We start from the raw sequence: 19,902 nt of genomic DNA, 5'->3' as shown, positions 1-19,902 counted from the left end.
GCACATAGTAAGCGCTTAATAAATGCCATAAAAAAATACATGACTTTTTTAGTCATATCTGACGCATCTGAGGGGGGAGATGGCGTACAAATTGCTATTCATTCAGTCGTATTGATTGAGCGCCGACTGTGTGCAGAGCACTGTACTAAGCGCTTGGGAAGTCCAAGTTGGCAACATATAGAGACGGTCCCCACCCGACAGCGGGCTCCCAGTCTAGAAGGGGGAGACGGCCCTTAGCTGAAGCAGCATGGCTCAGCGGGAAAGAGCCCGGGCTTTGGAGTCAGAGGTCATGGGTTCAAATCCCGGCTCCGCCAATTAGCTGTGTGACTTTGGGCAAGTCGCTTAACTTCTCTGGGCCTCAGTTACCTCATCTGTAAAATGGGGATGAAGACCGTGAGCCCCCGCGTGGGGCAACCTGATCACTTGTAACCTCTCCAGCGCTTAGAACATAGTTAGAGCTCAATAAATGCCATTATTATCATTACTAGCAGTTCGTCGAAAGCAGTGAAACCCACGCCTGAGCCGCTTCTTGTTTAAAGAATTTATTCGTGAATAAAACCACGGTGCGGCGATAACAGAAAAATCCAGGGCCCGTTCTCCCCAGCGCGTGTACCCAGAGACGCAACTCTCCCTCCTAGGTGGGAATACAAAGGAAAAGGACGAACTACAAAGTCAGGAGTGTAAAATCGTTGCATATACGCGAAGAGATGGGGAGGGGAAGGAATCCGTCCCGAACCGATGAAACGCGGCGACCGAGGGCGGAGGGCGCGGAAGAGGGGTCTGCTTTCGAGCGGACGCAGGACATACGAGGTGAGGATACAAGCTCAAAGCCATTAGCGCCATGCGGTCCGTACCAAACGCGACGGTTTCGGGGCGGGGGGGTCTCTCTCGGCGGTCAGCCGGCCGGGACGCCCACTCTCCCCCGCCTCGGCTCCTTCCGAAAAGTAGACGGCTGCCGGCTTTTGGGGTCCTTTCTGCCTTTCCCCCTCCTGCAGGCAAACGGACGGCGCCGAGGGGAAGCCTCGCCCCCGCTCTCCGTCGCTCCTTAAAATTGGCCGGGGCCTAACGCGGGTTTCACTCGCCCGTCGGACCGGCTGCGGACGGGTGGGAGCGGGGGGGCTTGAAGGGCAACCTTAAAGCCCCAATCCGGGATCCGGCTCCACCGACGGGGCAAAGAGCCACAGTTGGAGGGAGTCAAACCACCTGGGAAACGCTGAGAAACGTCGCCGAACGCGCCCCCCCAAACGCGTCAGAGGACCGGAGCTTCCCGGCACACGGGTCACCCTGGTGTCTCGGGAGAGGGGGTCGTCGTCATCAATCGTATTTATTGAGCGCTTACTGTGTGCAGAGCACTGTACGAAGCGCTCGGGAAGTGCAAGTTGATAGAGAGACAGTCCCTACCCAACAGCGGGCTCACAGTCTACAAGATGGCCTTGTCACGGCTCGCCCCGTGCCCCTCGGCGGGGTCGAGGGGAAAAGCCGGCGGCGGGGAGCGGCCGGGAACACGCGGGGCCCGTGCTGGGAAGAGTGGCGGCTCGGGGCCCACGAGGGCCTTCCCGGGAGAGGCGGGAGAGTGGATCCCGGGGGAAGGCCCGGCTTCGGCGGGGTGGGAGGCGTAGGGTGGGCGCAGGCCCGGGGTTAAAGGCCGGGCCCGGTTGGAAACGACGGATCGGCCGCGGCCGCCCCTTTGGCGGGGTCCGTCGACCAAGGAAAGCCGTGCGGCTCCGTCCTCCCAACCCCTCCACGCCGGTGCCCGTGAACCCGCGGCCGGGAACGCCCAGGGTGGGAGGCTGAAGGCCCCGTCGGAGGGCCGCTCCCGGGCCCCCGGGGCTAGCACCTTTGGGCAGGTCGTCTCTGTCTACAGCCGGAAACTTGCCGCAGCCGCGACGGGACGGGAGCGGACGGGACGGGTGTGGAGTGGTCTCGGTTTTGCATTCCGCTACATAATTATCAAGACAGACATTCAACACGAGCCGGTACGTTCTAGTGGTTAATGCACGGGGAGGGGAGGGGAGGGAAGGGGAGGCGGCTGGACGGCGGGCCGGCCTCTACGAGTCGCTCTTCTTCTTGCTCTTCTTCAGGAAGGAGGGTGTGCGGAACTTCTTTTTCTTTTTGGAAGGGGACTTCCCCGGAGACTCGTCGCTGGCGGGGTCCGGGGCGGCGGCCGGGGGCGGCCCGTCCTCGGCCGGGTCCGCGGGGGCCGCAGCCGGGGCCCCGTCCTCGCCGCGTCCGTCTTCCTCTTCCTCTTTCTCAAAATGGGGGAAGCTCAGGGCTTCGGAGGGCTCGTCGGGGGACAGGTCCGGGAGGGTCTGTTCGAAGGTGGCCGCGTCGCTGTCGTCCTTGGGGGTCCGGTCCTGCTGGGGCTCTAAGTGGGCGACGGGGCGAGAGGCCCTTCAGTCGGGGCGAGCCCCGCTCTCGCTCCCGACCGCGGGCCGGGCAGCCGCCCGTGTTCCCGACCGGCATCTCGCCCCGGGACGGCTCTCGGTTAAGACCTTTCTGCTCTGCTTCGGGATTAGGCTCGCCCCGTGGGCCCAGGCTGGGCGCCCGCCTAACCGGAGGGACGGAAGGAGGGACGCTGACAAAATTGGGGCCACCCGCTAAGGACCAGAGCTTAGAGGAAGAGGAACAGCGGGCATCTTAGGCCAGGTGACCCCGAAGGCTCCGGATCGCTCCATTCCCCCCAAAACCATCCGGGCCATCTCATTCCCACAGCGCTTTGGGCTGCTGCCTGCCCGGACGGCTGAGGAAGGCCACATTCAATAATCCTCTCCTCTCACAGGTAAGGGACGGGCTAAATTTACTCCCCAAAGACGGGCCCCTATTTTGTTTTTTCAGGAGCGGGGCGATGCGTTTCATTCCCTGAGCCCTTATCGGCTGGAAACCGCATTCCACGCGGAGATAGGGATGTATTCCGAGAGAAAGCGTGTAGACGATGGAGAAGGGTGAAATGGCCCTGACAGACATTGAATGGGGAAACTTGGACTTCCCAAGCACTTAGTACAGTGCTCTGCACACAGTAAGCGCTCAATAAATACGATTGATGATGATGATGATGATGATGATATGTTGCCAACTTGGACTTCCCAAGCGCTTAGTACAGTGCTCTGCACACAGTAAGCGCTCAATAAATACGACTGATGATGATGATGATATGTTGCCAACTTGGACTTCCCAAGTGCTTAGTACAGTGCTCTGCACTGTGTGTGTGTGTGTGTGTGTGTGTGTATATATATATATGTTTGTACATATTTATTACTCTATTTATTTATTTATTTTACCTGTACATATCTATTCTATTTATTTTATTTTGGTAGTATGTTTGGTTTTGTTCCCTGTCTCCCCCTTTTAGACTGTGAGCCCACTGTTGAGTAGGGACTGTCGTCTCTATATGTTGCCTACTTGTACTTCCCAAGCGCTTAGTACAGTGCTCTGCACACGGTAAGCGCTCAATAAATACGATTGATGATGATGATGATTGATGATGAAAGAGGAAGGTGACACAAACAGCCCTCTGCACACACTAAAGTGACACAAACAGTCCTCTGCACACAGTAAGTGCCCACTAAATGCCACTGATCGACTAACTGCCACGGGCAAGAGTTGAATAATAATAATAATAGTAATAATGATGGCATTTATTAAGCGCTCACTATGTGCAATAAGCGCTGAGCACTGTTCTAAGCGCTGTTAAGTCTCCCCCTTTTAGACTGTGAGCCCACTGTTGGGTAGGGACCGTCTCTATATGTTTCCAACTTGCGCTTCCCAAGCGCTTAGTACAGTGCTCTGCACACAGTAAGCGCTCAATAAATACGATTGATGATGATGAATGATGTGATGATGATAATAATAATGGCATTTGTTAAGCGCTTACTATGTACAGAGCACCGTTCTAAGCGCTGGGGGGGGATACAAGGTGATCGAGTTGCCCCACGTGGGGCTCACGATCCCCATTTTGCAGATGAGGGGACTGAGGCTCAGAGAAGTGAGGTGACTTGCCCGAGGTCACGCGGCAGACATGTGGATGAGTCGGCATTCGAACCCGTGACCCCTGACTCCAAAGCCCGGGCTCTTTCCACTGAGCCACGCTGCTTCAGGTGCTGGGGCCAGAGGGAAGAGACCAAAACCGAGCCCCGGGGAGGGGAACAGAGACACGGGGTCGCTCTTCTACGTGTTGGTCTCTCCCTGTGGTTCACTTCATCTCTCTCCCAGTCTCTGTCCCCACCTCGTAATAATAATGATGGCTATTTGTTAAGCGCTTACTATGTGCGAAGCACTGTTCTAAGCGCTGGAGTGGATACCCGGTTGTCCCACGTGGGTCTCCCGGTCTTCATCCCCATTTGACAGATGAGGGAACCGAGGCCCAGAGAAGTGAAGTGACTTGTCCAAAGTCACCCAGCTGACCAGTGGCGGAGCCGGGATTTGAACCCAAGACCTCTGGCTCCCAAGCCCGCGCTCTTTCCACTGAGCCACGCTGCTTCTCTTATCTCAGTATATATGTATATATATTTGTACATATTTTTTTACTCCATTTATTTTATTTGTACATATCTATTCTATTTATTTTATTTTGTTAGTACGTTTGGTTTTGTTCTCTGTCTCCCCCTTTTTAGACTGTGAGCCCACTGTTGGGTAGGGACCGTCTCTATGTGTTGCCAATTTGTACTTCCCAAGCGCTTAGTACAGTGCTCTGCACACAGTAAGCGCTCAATAAATACGATTGGTGATGATGATGATCTCAGTTGCCTGCATGTGTGATCTTGGGGCAGCCCCGTAATTTCTCTTGTGCCCTGCTCTTCTGTGCGCGGGGATCACATCAACCAACTCTGTTACACTGTGCTTTCCCCAAGCGCCTTAGAGCAGTGCTCTGCGCACAGTGAGTGCTCTGTAAAAAATAATTGGTAATAATGACGGTATTTGTTGAGCGCTTACTATGTGCCAAGCACCTTTTTAAGGGCTGGAGTAGATATAAGGTAATCGGGTTGTCCACGTGGGGCTCACACTCTTTAATCCTCATTTATAGATGAGGTAACTGAGGCATAGTGAAGTGACTTGCCCAAAGTCACAAGGCAGAGACAAGTGGCGGGGCCGAGATTAGAACCCACAACCCGACTCCCAAGCCCATGCTCCTGCAACTAGGCCATGCTGCTTGATGGATTAATTCCCCTTTGATAAAATGTAGACAAGCTCCCCGTTCTCCCTCCTTTTTCAACTATGAACATGGGGGCTGTGTCCAATCTCCTTGGAGCTCCCAGCCCTTAATAATAATAATAATAATAATAATAATAATAATAATAATAATGGCATTTGTTAAGCGCTTACTATGCACAAAGCACTGTTCTAAGCGCTGTGGAGGCTACAAGGTGATCAGGTTGTCCCACAGGGGCTCACAGTCAATCTCCATTTTAGAGATGAGGTAACTGAGGCCCAGAGAAGTCAAGTGACTTGCCCGATAAATACCCATCTCTGTTTCTCAGATAATAATAATAATAATGGCATTTATTAAGTGCTTACTATGTGCAAAGCACTGTTCTAAGTGCTGCGGAGGCTACAAGGTGATCAGGTTGTCCCACGGGGGCTCACGGTCAATCTCCATTTTACAGATGAGGTAACTGAGGCCCAGAGAAGTTAAGTGACATGCCCAATAAATACCCATCTCTGTTTCTCAGATAACAATAATAATAATAATAATGGCATTTATTAAGCGCTTAACTATGTGCAAAGCACTGTTCTAAGCACTGGGGAGGTTACAAGGTGATCAGGTTGTCCCATGGGGAGGGCTCACATTCTTCATCCCCATCTTGCAGATGAGGTAACTGAGGCCCAGAGAAGTTAAGTGACTTGCCCAATAAATACCCGTCTCTGTTTCTCAGATAATAATAATAATGGCACTTATTAAGCGCTTACTATGTGCAAAGCACTGTTTTAAGAGCTGGGGAGGTTACAAGGTGATCAGGTTGTCCCACGGGGGGCTCACAGCCTTCATCCCCATTTTCCAGATGAGGTAACTGAGGTTCAGAGAAGATAAGTGGCTAGCCCAATAAATACCCGTCTGTTTCTCAGATAATAACAACAACAATAATAATGGCATTTATTAAGCGCTTACTATGTGCAAAGCACTGTTCTAAGCGCTGGGGAGGTTACAAGATGATCAGGTTGTCCCACGGGGGGCTCCCAGTCATCATCATCAATCGTATTTATTGAGCGCTTACTATGTGCAGAGCACTGTACCAAGCGCTTGGGAAGCACAAATTGGCAACATATAGAGACAGTCCCTACCCAACAGTGGGCTCACAGTCTTCATCCCCGTTTTCCAGATGAGCTAACTGAGGCTCAGGGAAGTGAACTGACTTGCCCAAGGTCACACAGCAGACATGTCGGACCCACGGCCTCTGACTCCAAAGCCCGAACTCCTTCCACTGAGCCACGCCGCTTCTCTAGATAGAGGCAGAGGGAAGAGAGGCTCAGGGACAGAGAGAGATGAAAGGTGAGGGAAGTGAGATGAGAGACATGAGGGTAAACAGAGGCCGATGACGAGGAGAGGGAGACAGGGAGAAACGGCAGAGAGAAAGGGAAGATGCCTCTCCCTCCCGCTCCGCCCAAGAGGGAACAGAGACGGCAGGGAGGCAATGGGGAGTGGGAATCTGACGGCCAATTTCTACGTTCGCCCACACCGGTCATTTAGTAATCGGAATCAAGCCTTAAAGAGGCGTTAGGGTAAAGAGAGGATCGACCCAAATGAATCACATAATCAAATCTGAATTTGGCTAGCTGTCATTTTTCCGGCCGAGTGAATATTTCCCTGAAACTACCGGGTGGCCCCCATCCCTCCCTCCTCCCCCGGATTCCCCGAAAAGCTAACGGGGACGTGGGAACGGTCCAAGGCTCCGAAGCGAGTCCGAGTCCTCAAACGCCAAGCTTACAGAACCGAGACAGCCCCCCGGGTCGGCCACCCCAGAGGGGCCGCCAGTTCTCCCGGAGCCGGAGACGTCGCCCGTTCCGTTTTTCGAAAAACAAAACAAAAAAAAACCCGGAGAACGAGGCCTTTAGTCGACGGCGAGGATGCAAGAGCGCGGAGGGGAGATGAAGCGAAGCACACGGGCTTGCGGTTAAGCTGCGGAAAGGGGTCAGATCATGGGATGGTACTTACTATGGCAACAGGTACTCTTTAGCATATCCACCTCCTGTTTTGTAATGCAGCCACAGGAAGAGAAAAAGCACAGGTAGAAAAATCGATGCGTTCAGTCACAGCCATCGGGTTAGGTTCAGAGAATGGCCCGGCCCATTCTTGCACAACAGAGAACGTGATGAGGGAGTGCATGAGAGGCTTGAGGACAGACAAGTGACCCATCCCGGTACACAAGCCGAAGAAGGACGGACACGGTTGGTGGAGGACGCCCACTTAGCAGGGAGGCAGGCAAGAGAGGCAGACAGACAGAGAGCGAGCCGCCACGGGCCCGGCCTCCCGTTCTCGGGGCCGGGATGGAGTTCCCAGTGAATCCTCTCTTTGCGGGCATCGCCGGACTGAATCTTTCCCCCGAGGGGTGCTTCATCCTAGCGGCATCCATCCATCCATCCAAACCCATCCATCCACTCATCTTCTAGACTGCGAGCCCGCTGTTGGGTACGGACCATCCCTATACGTTGCCAACTTGGACTTCCCAAGCGCTTAGTACAGTGCTCAGCACACGGTAAGCGCTCAGGAAATACGACTGAATGAATGAATGAATGTTTCTGCTGATAAATGATCCGTGCAGCAGAATGAAGGGTGGACTGGAGTGGGGAAGGACAGGAGGCCGGAAGGTCGGCGAGGAGTCGGATGCGGCAGCCAAGGGAGGGGACACAGGAGAAGTGCTTGGAAAGGGAAAGGAAAGGGTGCCTTTTGGTGATGTTGTGAAGGTGGGACCGACAGGATTTAATAATAAAATAATAATAATAATAATAATATTTGTTAAGCGCTTACTATTTGCAAAGCACTGTTCTAAGCGCTGGGGGGATACAGGGTGATCAGCTTGTCCCACGTGGGGCTCACAATCTTAATCCTCATTTCCAGCTGAGGTAACTTGCCCAAGGTCACACAGCAGACATAATAATGATGGTATTTGTTAAGCGCTTACTATGTGCAAAGCACTGTTCTAAGCGCTGGGGAGGTTACAAGGTGATCAGGTTGTCCCTTGGGGGGGGCTCACAGTTTTAATCCCCATTTTCCAGCTGAGGTAACTTGCCCAAGGTCACACAGAAGACATAATAATAATAATGATGGTATTTGTTAAGCGCTTACTATGTGCAAAGCACTGTTCTAAGCGCTGGGGAGGTTACAAGGTGATCAGGTTGTCCCTTGGGGGGGGGCTCACAGTCTTAATCCCCATTTTCCAGCTGAGGTAACTTGCTCAAGGTCACACAGCAGACATAATAATAATAATGATGGTATTTGTTAAGTGCTTACTATGTGCCAAGCACTGTTCTAAGCGCTGGGGAGGTTACAAGGTGATCAGGTTGTCCCTTGGGGGGGGCTCACAGTTTTAATCCCCATTTTACAGATGAGGTAACTGAGGCACAGAGAAGGTAAGTGACTTGCCCAAAGTCCCACAGCTGACAGTTGGCGGAGACGGGATTTGAACCCATGACCTCTGCCTCCCAAGTCCGGGCTCTTTCCGCCGAACCACGCTGCTTCTCGGGATTTGATGACAGACAGAATCCATCCATCGATCCAATCCATCCAACCACCCACCCATCCAATCATTCATTCAATCGTATTTAATGAGCGCTTACTGTGTGCAGAGCACTGTACTCGGCGCTTGGGAAGTACAATCAATCAATCAATCGTGTTTATTGAGCGCTGTGTGTAGAGCACTGTACTAAGCGCTTGGGAAGTCCAAGTTGGCAACATATAGAGACGGTCCCTACCCAACAGTGGGCTCATCCACCCATCCATCCAATCCACCCGTCTGCGGGCTCACAATCTCTCAGACTTGGGAGGGAATTCTGCTGGGATGGATTTCCCTCTAAGGAAGCCCTGGGCTACGGGATGCCCACGTGGAGACTGAGGTCAGTAACCACACAAGCCAGGAGGTCGGACAATCACCGGTCCCGGCCCAAAACCCGCACATTCCCGTCCGTTTTTAGCCTGACCGTTGCTCCCGGGAAGCCCTACATCCCTTCAGCCGGTCCCAAAACCACATTTAAGCCACACACATCCATGCTTCATCCCACTGGGGCAAGAGTGGAAGGCATCCTGCGGTTTTCCCTCTGCTCCCTCCTCTCCCGCCCGGCCGAGGGCCACCTACCTTGCTCTAGCTTGACGGGCGTGCTGGGAGGGGTGCGGGCGGCCGGGGGGTCCGGGGAGCTCGGCTCCTTGCTTCTCGTCTCCTCCGAATAGTCTGCGGGAACGCGGGAGGGGAGAGGGGAAACACAAGCCGCGTTACAGAATCGCTTTAGCGGAACCGGCTTGCCGGGAGCGCTGCCGGGCAGCTCCGAGCAAACCCGAGGAGGAAGGGAAGAGGAGTGGGATGAGGCGGCCGGATACCGAGGGGTCCCTCCTGCCGTTCGCGTCGCCCGGTGGCTCCCCGATCAGCCATCTCCCTGCCTCCTCAGGAACGGACTAGGAAACGGACAGGAACGGTCATTCCTCCTTTGGGACACGTTTGGGCCAGGGAAATAACGAGGAAAGGCAGGAGGGAGAGAGGAGCCGGGCAGCAATGTGCCGAGGAGGGTCGATCAGTGCTTAACATTTTTTGCCCACCAAAAAACTCCCTCCACATACTCCAGACCGTTCCTCGCCCGGCCTTCAGAGCCTTCTTATTACGGTCGTTATCTCCTCCACAAGGCCTTCCCCGATTAGATCCAATTTTCCTCGGCTCCCTCTCCCTTCCGTGTCATCCGCGCACTTGGTTCTGTGACCCCTGGGCATTTGATTTGATGGCATTTGATTTCCTCTCCCCCTCGTCCCCCTCTCCATCCCCCCCATCTTACCTCCTTCCCTTCCCCACAGCACCTGTATATATGTACATATGTTTGTACATATTTATTACTCTTTACTTATTTTACTTGTACATATCTATTCTATTTATTTTATTTTGTTAGTATGTTTGGTTTTGTTCTCCAAGTGCTTAGTACAGTGCTCTGCACACAGTAAGCGCCCAATAAATACGACTGATGATGTCTCCCCCTTTTAGACTGTGAGCCCACTGTTGGGTAGGCACTGTCTCTATACGTTGCCAACTTGGACTTCCCAAGCGCTTAGTCCAGTGTTCTGCACACAGTAAGCGCCCAATAAATACGATTGATGATGTCTCCCCATTTTAGACTGTGAGCCCACTGTTGGGTAGGGACTGTCTCTATACGTTGCCAACTTGGACTTCCCAAGCGCTTAGTCCAGTGCTCTGCACACAGTAAGCGCTCAATAAATATGATTGATTGATATTTGCCCTGCCCTCAACCCCACATTATAGATTATAAATGATTTATTTAATAATAATAATGGCATTTATTAAGCGCTTACTATGTGCAGAGCACTGTTCTAAGCGCTGGGGAATCTACAAGGTGATCAGGTTGTCCCATGTGGGGCTCACAGTCTTAATCCCCATTTTACAGATGAGGGAACTGAGGCCCAGAGAAGTGAAGTGACTTGCCCAAAGTCACACAGCTGACGAGTGGCGGAGCCGGGATCTGAACCCATGACCTCTGACTCCAAAGCCTGGGCTCTTTCCACTGAGCCAAGCTGCTTCTCTTATTTCTGTTAATGCCTGTCTCCCCCTCTAGCCCGTAAGCTTTCTAAAGCAGGGAACGTGCTTGCCAACTCTGCTGTACTGGACTCCCCCCCAGCCCTCGCATACAGTGCTCTGCACACGGTAAGCACTCAAATATCGCCGCCGATGATGACTGCTGACAGTCAGGACTTCTTTTCCAGTTCGGAGAGCACCCGCAGGGCGCTAGTTTGATCCCCCGGGCTTCCTAACGCGCTTTTAAAATGGTTTCTACACGTGGATTTCGTTTTGAGCTCCTCACGCCGCTGCTTACTCCGCAAAGATCTTCTCCTGTGCAGGCAGAGCATTGCCGGTTGTTAATTTAGCCATTGTCGTTTTCCTTGCTGAGATGGAAAACCTCAACCTCGTTAAGATGTCTGGTTTGACGACCTACGGGAAATCGTCAGGTGTCCCGGAAGGCTGGAGGTGGGGGAAGCAACGTAAAGACCCCGGGCTTGGGACTCAGAGGACGCGGGTTCTAATCCCGGCTCTGCCACTTGTGAGCTGGGTGGCTTTGGTCAAGTCACTTCACTTCCCCTTCTAGACCGTGAGCCCCCCGTTGGGTAGGGACCGTCTCTATATGTTGCCAACTTGGACTTCCCAAGCGCTGAGTACAGTGCTCTGCCCACAGAAAGCGCTCAATAAATACTATTGATTGATTCTCTGTGCCTCAGTTACCTCATCTGTAAAATGGGGAGTAAGACCGTGAGCCCCACGTGGGGCAATCTGATGACCCTGTATCTACCCCAGCGCTTAGAACAGTGCTCAACAACAATAATAACGATGGCATTTATTAAGCACTTACTATGTGTAAAACACTGTTCTAATAATAATAATGATGGTATTTGTTAAGCGCTTACTATGTGCAAAGCACTGTTCTAATAATAATAATGATGGTATTTGTTAAGCGCTTACTATGTGCAAAGCACTGTTCTAATAATAATGATGGTATTTGTTAAGCGCTTACTATGTGCAAAGCACTGTTCTAATAATAATAATGATGGTATTTGTTAAGCGCTTACTATGTGCAAAGCACTGTTCTAATAATAATAATGATGGTATTTGTTAAGCGCTTACTATGTGCAAAGCACTGTTCTAATAATAATAATGATGGTATTTGTTAAGCGCTTACTATGTGCAAAGCACTGTTCTAAGCGCTGGGGGGGATACAGGTGATCAGGTTGTCCCACGGGGGGCTCACAGTCTTCATCCCCATTCTCCAGATGAGGGAACTGAGGCCCAGAGAAGTGGAGTGACTCGCCCAAAGTCACCCAGCTGACAAGTGGTGGAGCCGGGATTTGAACCCTTGACCTCTGACTCCAAAGCCCGGGCTCTTTCCACTGAGCCCCGCTGCTCCTCATATATTACATTTTGTTTCCCCATCTAAGGTGCTTTATACTATATGAGGGGAAACAAAAGAAAAATCAGTCGGAAAGTCGCACAGCCAATGGGGGTTTTGCCCCTGTAGCTTGTAACTGAGCTCGCTGTGGGCGGCGAATGTGCCTACCAACTCTGTTGTATTGTTCTCACCCAAGCGCTTAGGACAGTGCTCTGCACACAGTAAGCGCTCAATAAATACCACTGATTGATCAATCGTAAGCGCCGGGGAGGTTACAAGGTGATCAGGTTGTCCCACGGGGGGCTCACAGTCTTCATCCCCCTTTTCCAGATGAGGGAACTGAGGCCCAGAGAGGTGAAGTGACTTGCCCAAAGTCACCCAGCTGACGGTTGGCGGAGCCGGGGTTTGAACCCACGACCTCCGACTCCAAAGCCCGGGCTCTTTCCACCGAGCCACGCTGCTTCTCTACAATACATAGTAAGCGCTTAACAAATACCATCATTATTATTATTATAACTGTCTCTCCATGTTGCCAATTTGTACTTCCCAAGCGCTCAGTACAGTGCTCTGCACATAGTAAGCGCTCAATAAATACGATTGATGATGATGGTGCTGGGCAGCCGGGCAACGGGACCAAGTGGCTGAAATGGGCTTGGGCGCTTCCTCCGCTGTTGTCCCCTTCCCGAGGATTCCCCCCCCGTGCCCGGACAACCTCCGAGCCCCCGGCTACCTCGCCTCCCGGACTCGATCCGGGCCGGATGGGGCCACGGCAGGGGGATGGTATTCCGGGACGGGTATTCCCGCTGGAGGAGCGTCCGTGTCCCCGTCTCTTCTCCGGCTTGTCACGGGCGGCCCAGACCCGGACGGACCTGGCTTCTCTACCCACAAGAGCCAAATAATAATAATAATAATAATGATGATGGCATTTGTTAAGCACTTACTATGTGCAAAGCACTGCTCTAATCAATCAATCAATCGTATTTATTGAGCACTTACTGTATGCAGAGCACTGTACTAAGCGCTTGGGAAGTCCAAGTTGGCAACATATAGAGACAGTCCCTACCCAACAGTGGGCTCACAGTCTAAAAGGGGAAGCAGCGTGGCTCAGTGGAAAGAGCCCGGGCTTTGGAGTCAGAGGTCATGGGTTCGTATCCCGACTCCGCCACATGTCTGCTGTGTGACCTTGGGCAAGTCACTTAACTTCTCTGAGCCTCAGTTACCTCGTCTGTAAAATGGGGATTAAGACTGTGAGCCCCACGTGGGACAACCTGATCACTTTGTATCCCCCCAAGCGCTTAGAACAGTGCTTTGCACATAGTAAGCGCTTAACAAATACCAACATTAAAAGGGGAAGCGCTTCTAAGCGCTGGGGAGGATACAAGGTGATGAGGTGGTCCCACTTGGGGCTCACAGTCTTCATCCCCATTTGACAGATGAGGGAACTGAGGCCCAGAGAAGTGAAGTGACTTGCCCAAAGTCACCCGGCTGACAACTGGCGGAGCCAGGATTTGAACCCATGACCTCTGACTCCAAAGCCTGGGCTCTTTCCAATGAGCCACACTGCGCTTCATTCCCAGGAGGGAGGGAGGGAGGGCTGGCACTCACCTTGATCACCAGCTTTGGTAACACCGGAGGAGTTTGTGGAAAAAGGAAACATTCCAAAGAAACCACCTCCCCATATAAGGTGCTTTATACTATATGAGAGGAAATACTATAATAATAATAATAATAATAATAATAATGATAATGATAATAATAATAATAATGATGATGATGGTATTTATTAAGCGCTTACTATGTGCAAAGCACTGTTCTAAGCGCTGGGGGGGATACAGGTGATCAGGTTGTCCCACGGGGGACTCGCAGTCTTAATCCCCATTTTCCAGATGAGGGAACTGAGGCCCAGAGAAGTGGAGTGACTCGCCCAAAGTCACCCAGCTGACAAGTGGTGGAGCCGGGATTTGAACCCTTGACCTCTGACTCCAAAGCCCGGGCTCTTTCCAATGAGCCACGCTGCTCCTCATATATTATATTTTGTTTCCCCATATAAGGTGCTTTATACTATATGAAGCAGCGTGGCTCAGTGGACAGAGCCCGGGCTTTGGAGTCAGAGGTCATGGGTTCCAATCCCGGCTCTGCCAACTGTCAGCTGTGTGACTTTGGGCAAGTCACTTCACTTCTCTGGACCTCAGTTCCCTCATCTGGAAAATGGGGATTAAGACTGTGAGCCCTCCGTGGGACAACCTGATCACCTTGTAACCTCCCTAGCGCTTAGAACAGTGCTTTGCACATGGTAAGCGCTTAATAAATGCCATCATTATTGTTATCATTATTATATGAGGGGAAACAAAAGAAAAATCAGTCTGAAAGTCACGCAGCCAATGGGGGTTTTGCCCCTGTAGCTTGTAACTGAGCTCGCTGTGGGCGGCGAATGTGCCTGCCAACTCGGTTGTATTGTTCTCACCCAAGCGCTTAGTACATCATCATCATCAATCGTATTTACTGAGCGCTTACTATGTGCAGAGCACCGTACTAAGCGCTTGGGAAGTACAAATTGGCAACATATAGAGACAGTCCCTACCCAACAGTGGGCTCAGTCTAAAAGCACAGTGCTCTGCACACAGTAAGCGCTCAATAAATACCACTGATTGATCGATCGTGACAGACCGGTAGAAAAAGGAATGGAAAAAACAAACAAATGAGGAAGGAAAATCCAGTTTCCAAACCCAACACTCTAGGGTGCACGCGATTTCCAGGGTCTCCCCTCCCTACTCCTGCTTTGCAACGACATTCCCCGGTCCGAAAGGGTCCCAATCCCTTGGAATTCGTAGCGGAAACAGGAAAGCCCCCGTGGCGGCCAAGGAAACCAGGGCTGGACGGACTTCCGCAGAGCAGCGGAGTCCAAGACGCATCCCACTGCCCCCCGGGGAAGTGGGAATGACCTCCTCTCCTCCTCCACCGGCTCCTCAAAGGCGCCTGCCCTTCATTCGTTCATTCAATCGTATTTATTGAGCGCTTCCTGCGTGCAGAGCGCTGTACTAAGCGCTTGGGAAGTACAAGCTGTCCCCTGAAGGCTGCCAGCTCTGTTGAATTGTACGCTCCCAAGCCCTTTAGTACAGCGCTCTGCACACAGGAAGCGCTCAAATACCATCGACTGTCTCTATATCTTGCCAACTTGTACTTCCCAAGCGCTTAGTACAGTGCTCTGCACACAGTAAGCGCTCAATAAATACGTCTGATTGATTGACGATGATGACTGCTGACAGTCAGGCCTCCTTTTCTAAGGCGGAACCTGGAGGGAAAACCCTGATCCGGACTGACGGGGAATGCGCCGTCAAAAAACCCCCACCAAAACTTGAATTAAACTTTTGAAGCCGGCCCCGCGTGAAGACCCGTGTGGCGGCTCGCCCGCGCACGGGACAGCGTGGCCATCATCATCAGTCGTATTTATTGAGCGCTTACTGTGTGCAGAGCACTGGACTAAGCGCTTGGGAAGTCCGAGTTGGCAACATCTAGAGACGGTCCCTGCCCAACAGTGGGCTCACAGTCGAAAAGGCCATCAGCACCGTACCGTCTTTGGTCCCGGGGAACTCGAAATGGGGAGGAGACCGGAGGCCAACTCAAACGGGTTCAAGAAGGACTTTTTGTGGCTCCGAACTGGATTAATCCGCGTCTTTCCACTGAGACGCCCAAGGCCGGAGTCGCCCGCGGTACGGGCCCAGCTCCCGCAGTAGCCGCTCGGATAATCGCAGGCGTTAGGTTAGCGTGGGACGTAACGCTGGGGACTACTTGTACTTCCCAAGCGCTTAGTACAGTGCTCTGCACACGGTAAGCGCTCAACAAATAGGATTGAATGAATGACTAGACCCAGGGAAGACTTCCTCGGGGGCGGAAAGCAAGCCCCAGGCACCACCCCCGGGGAGGACCAAAACCTTCAGTCCCAGGAGGGAGAATTTGGGTGAGCACGAAGGCCTCCATCAGCAGCGGGCGGGAGGAGAGTAAAGAAGCGGCGATCTCTCATATTCAGTACCTGCGGTGGTTTCGGGAAAAAGGTCGGGATTGGAGCTTAGTGCTTTGATGATTGCAGTGTGAAATTCCTTGTGGGAGGAGGAGGAGGAGGAGGAGGAGGGCTTCGGTTCCTCAGACTCTTCCAGGGGGAGGCGGGGGGCTTTCTGCTGCAGAGCTGAACAAGAGACCCGTGCAGCGGTGACCGCGAGGTTAGCCACGGACTCTGACCCAGCGAACCTCCATGGCCAGGAAAGACGCTCCTCCCACGACGCCCCGAAATGGTTTGGGGCCGCTCCCCGGGTCTGGGGGTTGGAGGGATTCTGGAAAAGTTTCTGACCCCCGCCCCGGTCGCTCATCCAAAGCTTAAGTGTCTGGCTCTCCTCCTGGGGTCGGCTCCAAAAACCTGCCACGCTTTTATCGCAACACAGACTACGAGCATCTCGAATAACAACAGGATTCCTGGAATGATCCACAGGGAAGGGGGAGAAGCAGCAGCGTGCATTTTTCCCTCTTTCTTCCTTTTCTTTCTTTCTCTCCTTTTCTTTCCTTCTCTCTCTCGCGAGGAGGGGGACGGGGCTGACCACCAAATGAGGCTCGGTAGGGCATTTCTGCCCCTTGGAGCCAGTTGACAGAGTCATCATCATAATAATGATAATAATGATAATAATGATAATAATAATAATGACAGAGTCATAATAATAATAATAATAATAATAATAATAATAATAATAATAAGGGCTGCTCCTTGGAGCCAGTTGACAGTCATCATCATTATAATAATAATAATAATAATAATAATAATGACAGAGTCATAATAATAATAATAATAATAATAATAATAATAATGAGGGCTGCCCCTTGGAGCCAGCTGACAGAGTCATCATCATTATAACAATAATAATAATTATAAGGGCATTTATTAAGCGCTTACTACGTGCACAGCACTGTTCTAAGCGCTGGGGAGGTTACAAGGTGATCAGGTGTCCCACGTGGGGCTCACAATCTTCACCCCCATTTTACAGATGAGGGAACTGAGGCACAGAGATGTCAAGTGACTTGCCCAGAGTCACCCAGCTGACAATTGGTGGAGCCGGAGTTCGAACCCATGACCTCTGACTCCAAAGCCCGGGCTCTTTTCCACTGAGCCACGCTGCTTCTCTATTATTATTATTATTATTATTATTATTATTATTATTATTATTATTATCATTATTATTATCAGAAAAGCCTGGTGGCTGGAAGCCTTCCCTGACTGCACCATCCTCTCCTTCATTCATTCAATCGTATTTATTGAGCGCTTACTGTGTGCAGAGCGCTGTACTAAGCGCTTGGGAAGTCCTCTTCTCCCACTCCCTTCCGGGCTGCTCTTACCTGCTCCTTCAATCATCCTCCCTCCCAGCCCCACAGCACATATATCTGTAATATATAATTCTATTATACCTATAATTCCATTTGTTCTGACAATTTTGACACCTGTCTACATGTTTGGTTTTGTCGCCTAGTCTCCCCCTTCTAGACTGTAAAGCCCGCTGCTGGGTTGGGACTGTCTCTATATGTTGCCAACTTGGACTTCCCAAGCGCTTCGTACGGTGCTCTGCACACAGTGGGCGCTCAATAAATATGATTGAATGAGTGAATGAGTATCTGTAATATATAATTCCATTATAACTATAATTCCATTTGTTCTGACGATTTTGACACCTGTCTACATGTTTGGTTTTGTCGCCTGTCTCGCCCTTCTAGACCGTGAGCCCGCTGTTGGGCAGGGACCGTCTCTATATATTGCCAACTTGGACTTCCCAAGCGCTTAGTCCAGTGCTCTGCACACAGTAAGCGCTCAATAAATACGACTGAATGAATGAATCAAAGCCCCAGAGATTCCACTTTTCATTGTGGTATTTGTTTTTAAGTGCGTTATCACTTCTGGATCGTAACAGTATCGATGCTCCGTTGGACCGCTTCCATCATCATCATCAATCGTATTTCTTGAGCGCTTACTGTGTGCAGAGCACTGTACTAAGCGCTTGGGAAGTCCAAGTTGGCAACATATAGAGACAGTCCCTACCCAACAGTGGGCTCACAGTCTAAAACTAGTTCCAGTAGTTCCAGTAGTTTAGGAAGCTGCTTGGGTCTTTTGGAAAAGCCTGGGGTTCATTTTTATTCATTCATTCATTCATTCAATCGTATTTACTGAGCACTTACTGTGTGCGGAGCACTGTACTAAGCGCTTGGGAAGTCCAAGTTGGCAACATATAGAGACGGTCCTTACCCAACCGCAGGCTCGCAGTCTAGAAGGGGGGATTTTTTTTGCCAGTTATTATTGCTCAGGAGTGCTGACCTCCCTGTCCTTGTAGGAAGCAATAGAGCAGCGACACCAAAATTAGGAAGTAGCTCATACTTCTGCCATCTGTGTCAGCTGTGTGACTTTGGGCAAGTCACTTAACTTCTCTGGGCCTCAGTTACCCCATCTGTACCCCAGACTGAGCCCCCTCCTTCCTCTCCCCCTCCTCATCCCTCCCACCTTACCCCCTTCCCCTCCCCACAGCACCTGTATATATGTACATATGTTTGTACAGATTTATTACTCTATTTTATTTTGTTACTATGTTTTGTTTTGTTCTCTGTCTCCCCCTTCTAGACTGTGAGCCCGCTGTTGGGTAGGGACCGTCTCTAGATGTTGCCGACTTGTACTTCCCAAGCGCTTAGTACAGTGCTCTGCACACAGTAAGCGCTCAATAAATACGATTGAATGAATGAATGAATCTGTAAAATGGGGATTAAAACCGTGAGCTCCCCATGGGACAACCTGATCACCGTGTAACCTCCCCAGCGCTTAGTACAGTGCTTTGCACATAGTAAGCACTTAACAAATACCATTATTATTATTATTATTAAATCATGTCTACTACCTTTTTAACGCTCTCCCAAGCGCTTAGTACAGTGCTGTGCACACAGGAAGAGCGCAATACTACTGAAAATGCCACTCAAGGTCAAAATGCCACTCATTCTCTCATTCTCTTACCAATCAATCAATCAATCAATTGTATTTATTGAGTGTTTACTGTGTGCAGAGCACTGTACTAAGCGCTTGGGAAGTCCAAGTTGGCAACACATAGAGACGGTCCCTACCCAACAGTGGGCTCACAGTCTAAAAGGGGGGGACAGAGAACAAAACCAAACATACTAACAAAATAAAATAAATAGAATAGACATGTACAAGTAAAATAAATAGAGTAATAAATATGTACAAACATGTACACATATATACAGGTGCTGTGGGGAAGGGAAGGAGGTCAGACCGGGGGGATGGAGAGGGGGATGAGGGGGATAGGAAGGAAGGGGCTCAGTCTGGGAAGGCCTCCTGGAGGAGGTGAGCTCTCAGTAGGGCCTTGAAATGCTTTTAAGGCTCTCCCCAGCGCTTAGTACAGTGCTGTGCACACAGGATAGGCTCGATACTACTGAAAATGCCACTCAAGGTCAAAATGCCACTCATTCTCTTACCAGCCACCATCTGCAGGAGGGGGATGGACCTTCTCGCCTCACTGTGTTTTAACAAGGACTATTTGATGCCCCAATTCGGCTCGCCCCCCGACTGAACTGCCTTGGGTTGGACTCGGTTGAGCTATTATTACCCTAAAAATTGGCACAAGTCTCCCCCCTCTAGACTGTGAGCCCGCTGTTGGGTAGGGACCGTCTCTATACGTTGCCAACTTGGACTTCCCAAGCGCTTAGTCCAGTGCTCCACACACGGTAAGCGCTCAATAAATATGATTGAATGAATGAATGAACAAGCCAGACCTGCAGTTTGTGGAA

General features: G+C 51.2%; 1 protein-coding gene across 9 annotated transcripts in view; it reads right to left on the bottom strand.

Moving 5' to 3' along the window:
* Positions 1 to 526: 526 nt before the first annotated feature.
* The window catches only part of ADD1 (adducin 1), a 146,440-nt gene continuing 127,064 nt past the window's right edge, over positions 527 to 19,902 (bottom strand). For 4 of the 9 annotated variants that reach the window (XM_038744570.1, XM_038744571.1, XM_038744572.1 and 1 more), the window contains 3 exons: positions 16,112 to 16,264; positions 9,285 to 9,377; positions 527 to 2,365 (listed from right to left, as the gene is read on the bottom strand). In XM_038744570.1, the coding sequence (XP_038600498.1) occupies positions 2,049 to 2,365; positions 9,285 to 9,377; positions 16,112 to 16,264 (563 nt within the window). In that variant the 3' untranslated portion in view covers positions 527 to 2,048. Of the gene's footprint in view, positions 2,366 to 7,147; positions 7,182 to 9,284; positions 9,378 to 16,111; positions 16,265 to 19,902 lie in introns of all 9 variants that reach the window. The other 5 variants (XM_038744573.1, XM_038744575.1, XM_038744576.1 and 2 more) reach the window with 2 other exon arrangements.

The sequence above is a fragment of the Tachyglossus aculeatus genome, chromosome 4, assembly GCF_015852505.1.
Source record: "Tachyglossus aculeatus isolate mTacAcu1 chromosome 4, mTacAcu1.pri, whole genome shotgun sequence".
Classification (NCBI taxonomy): Eukaryota; Metazoa; Chordata; class Mammalia; order Monotremata; family Tachyglossidae; genus Tachyglossus; species Tachyglossus aculeatus.
The sequence above is the reverse complement of the archived record's forward strand: the minus strand, read 5'-3'. Positions and strand labels throughout refer to the sequence as shown.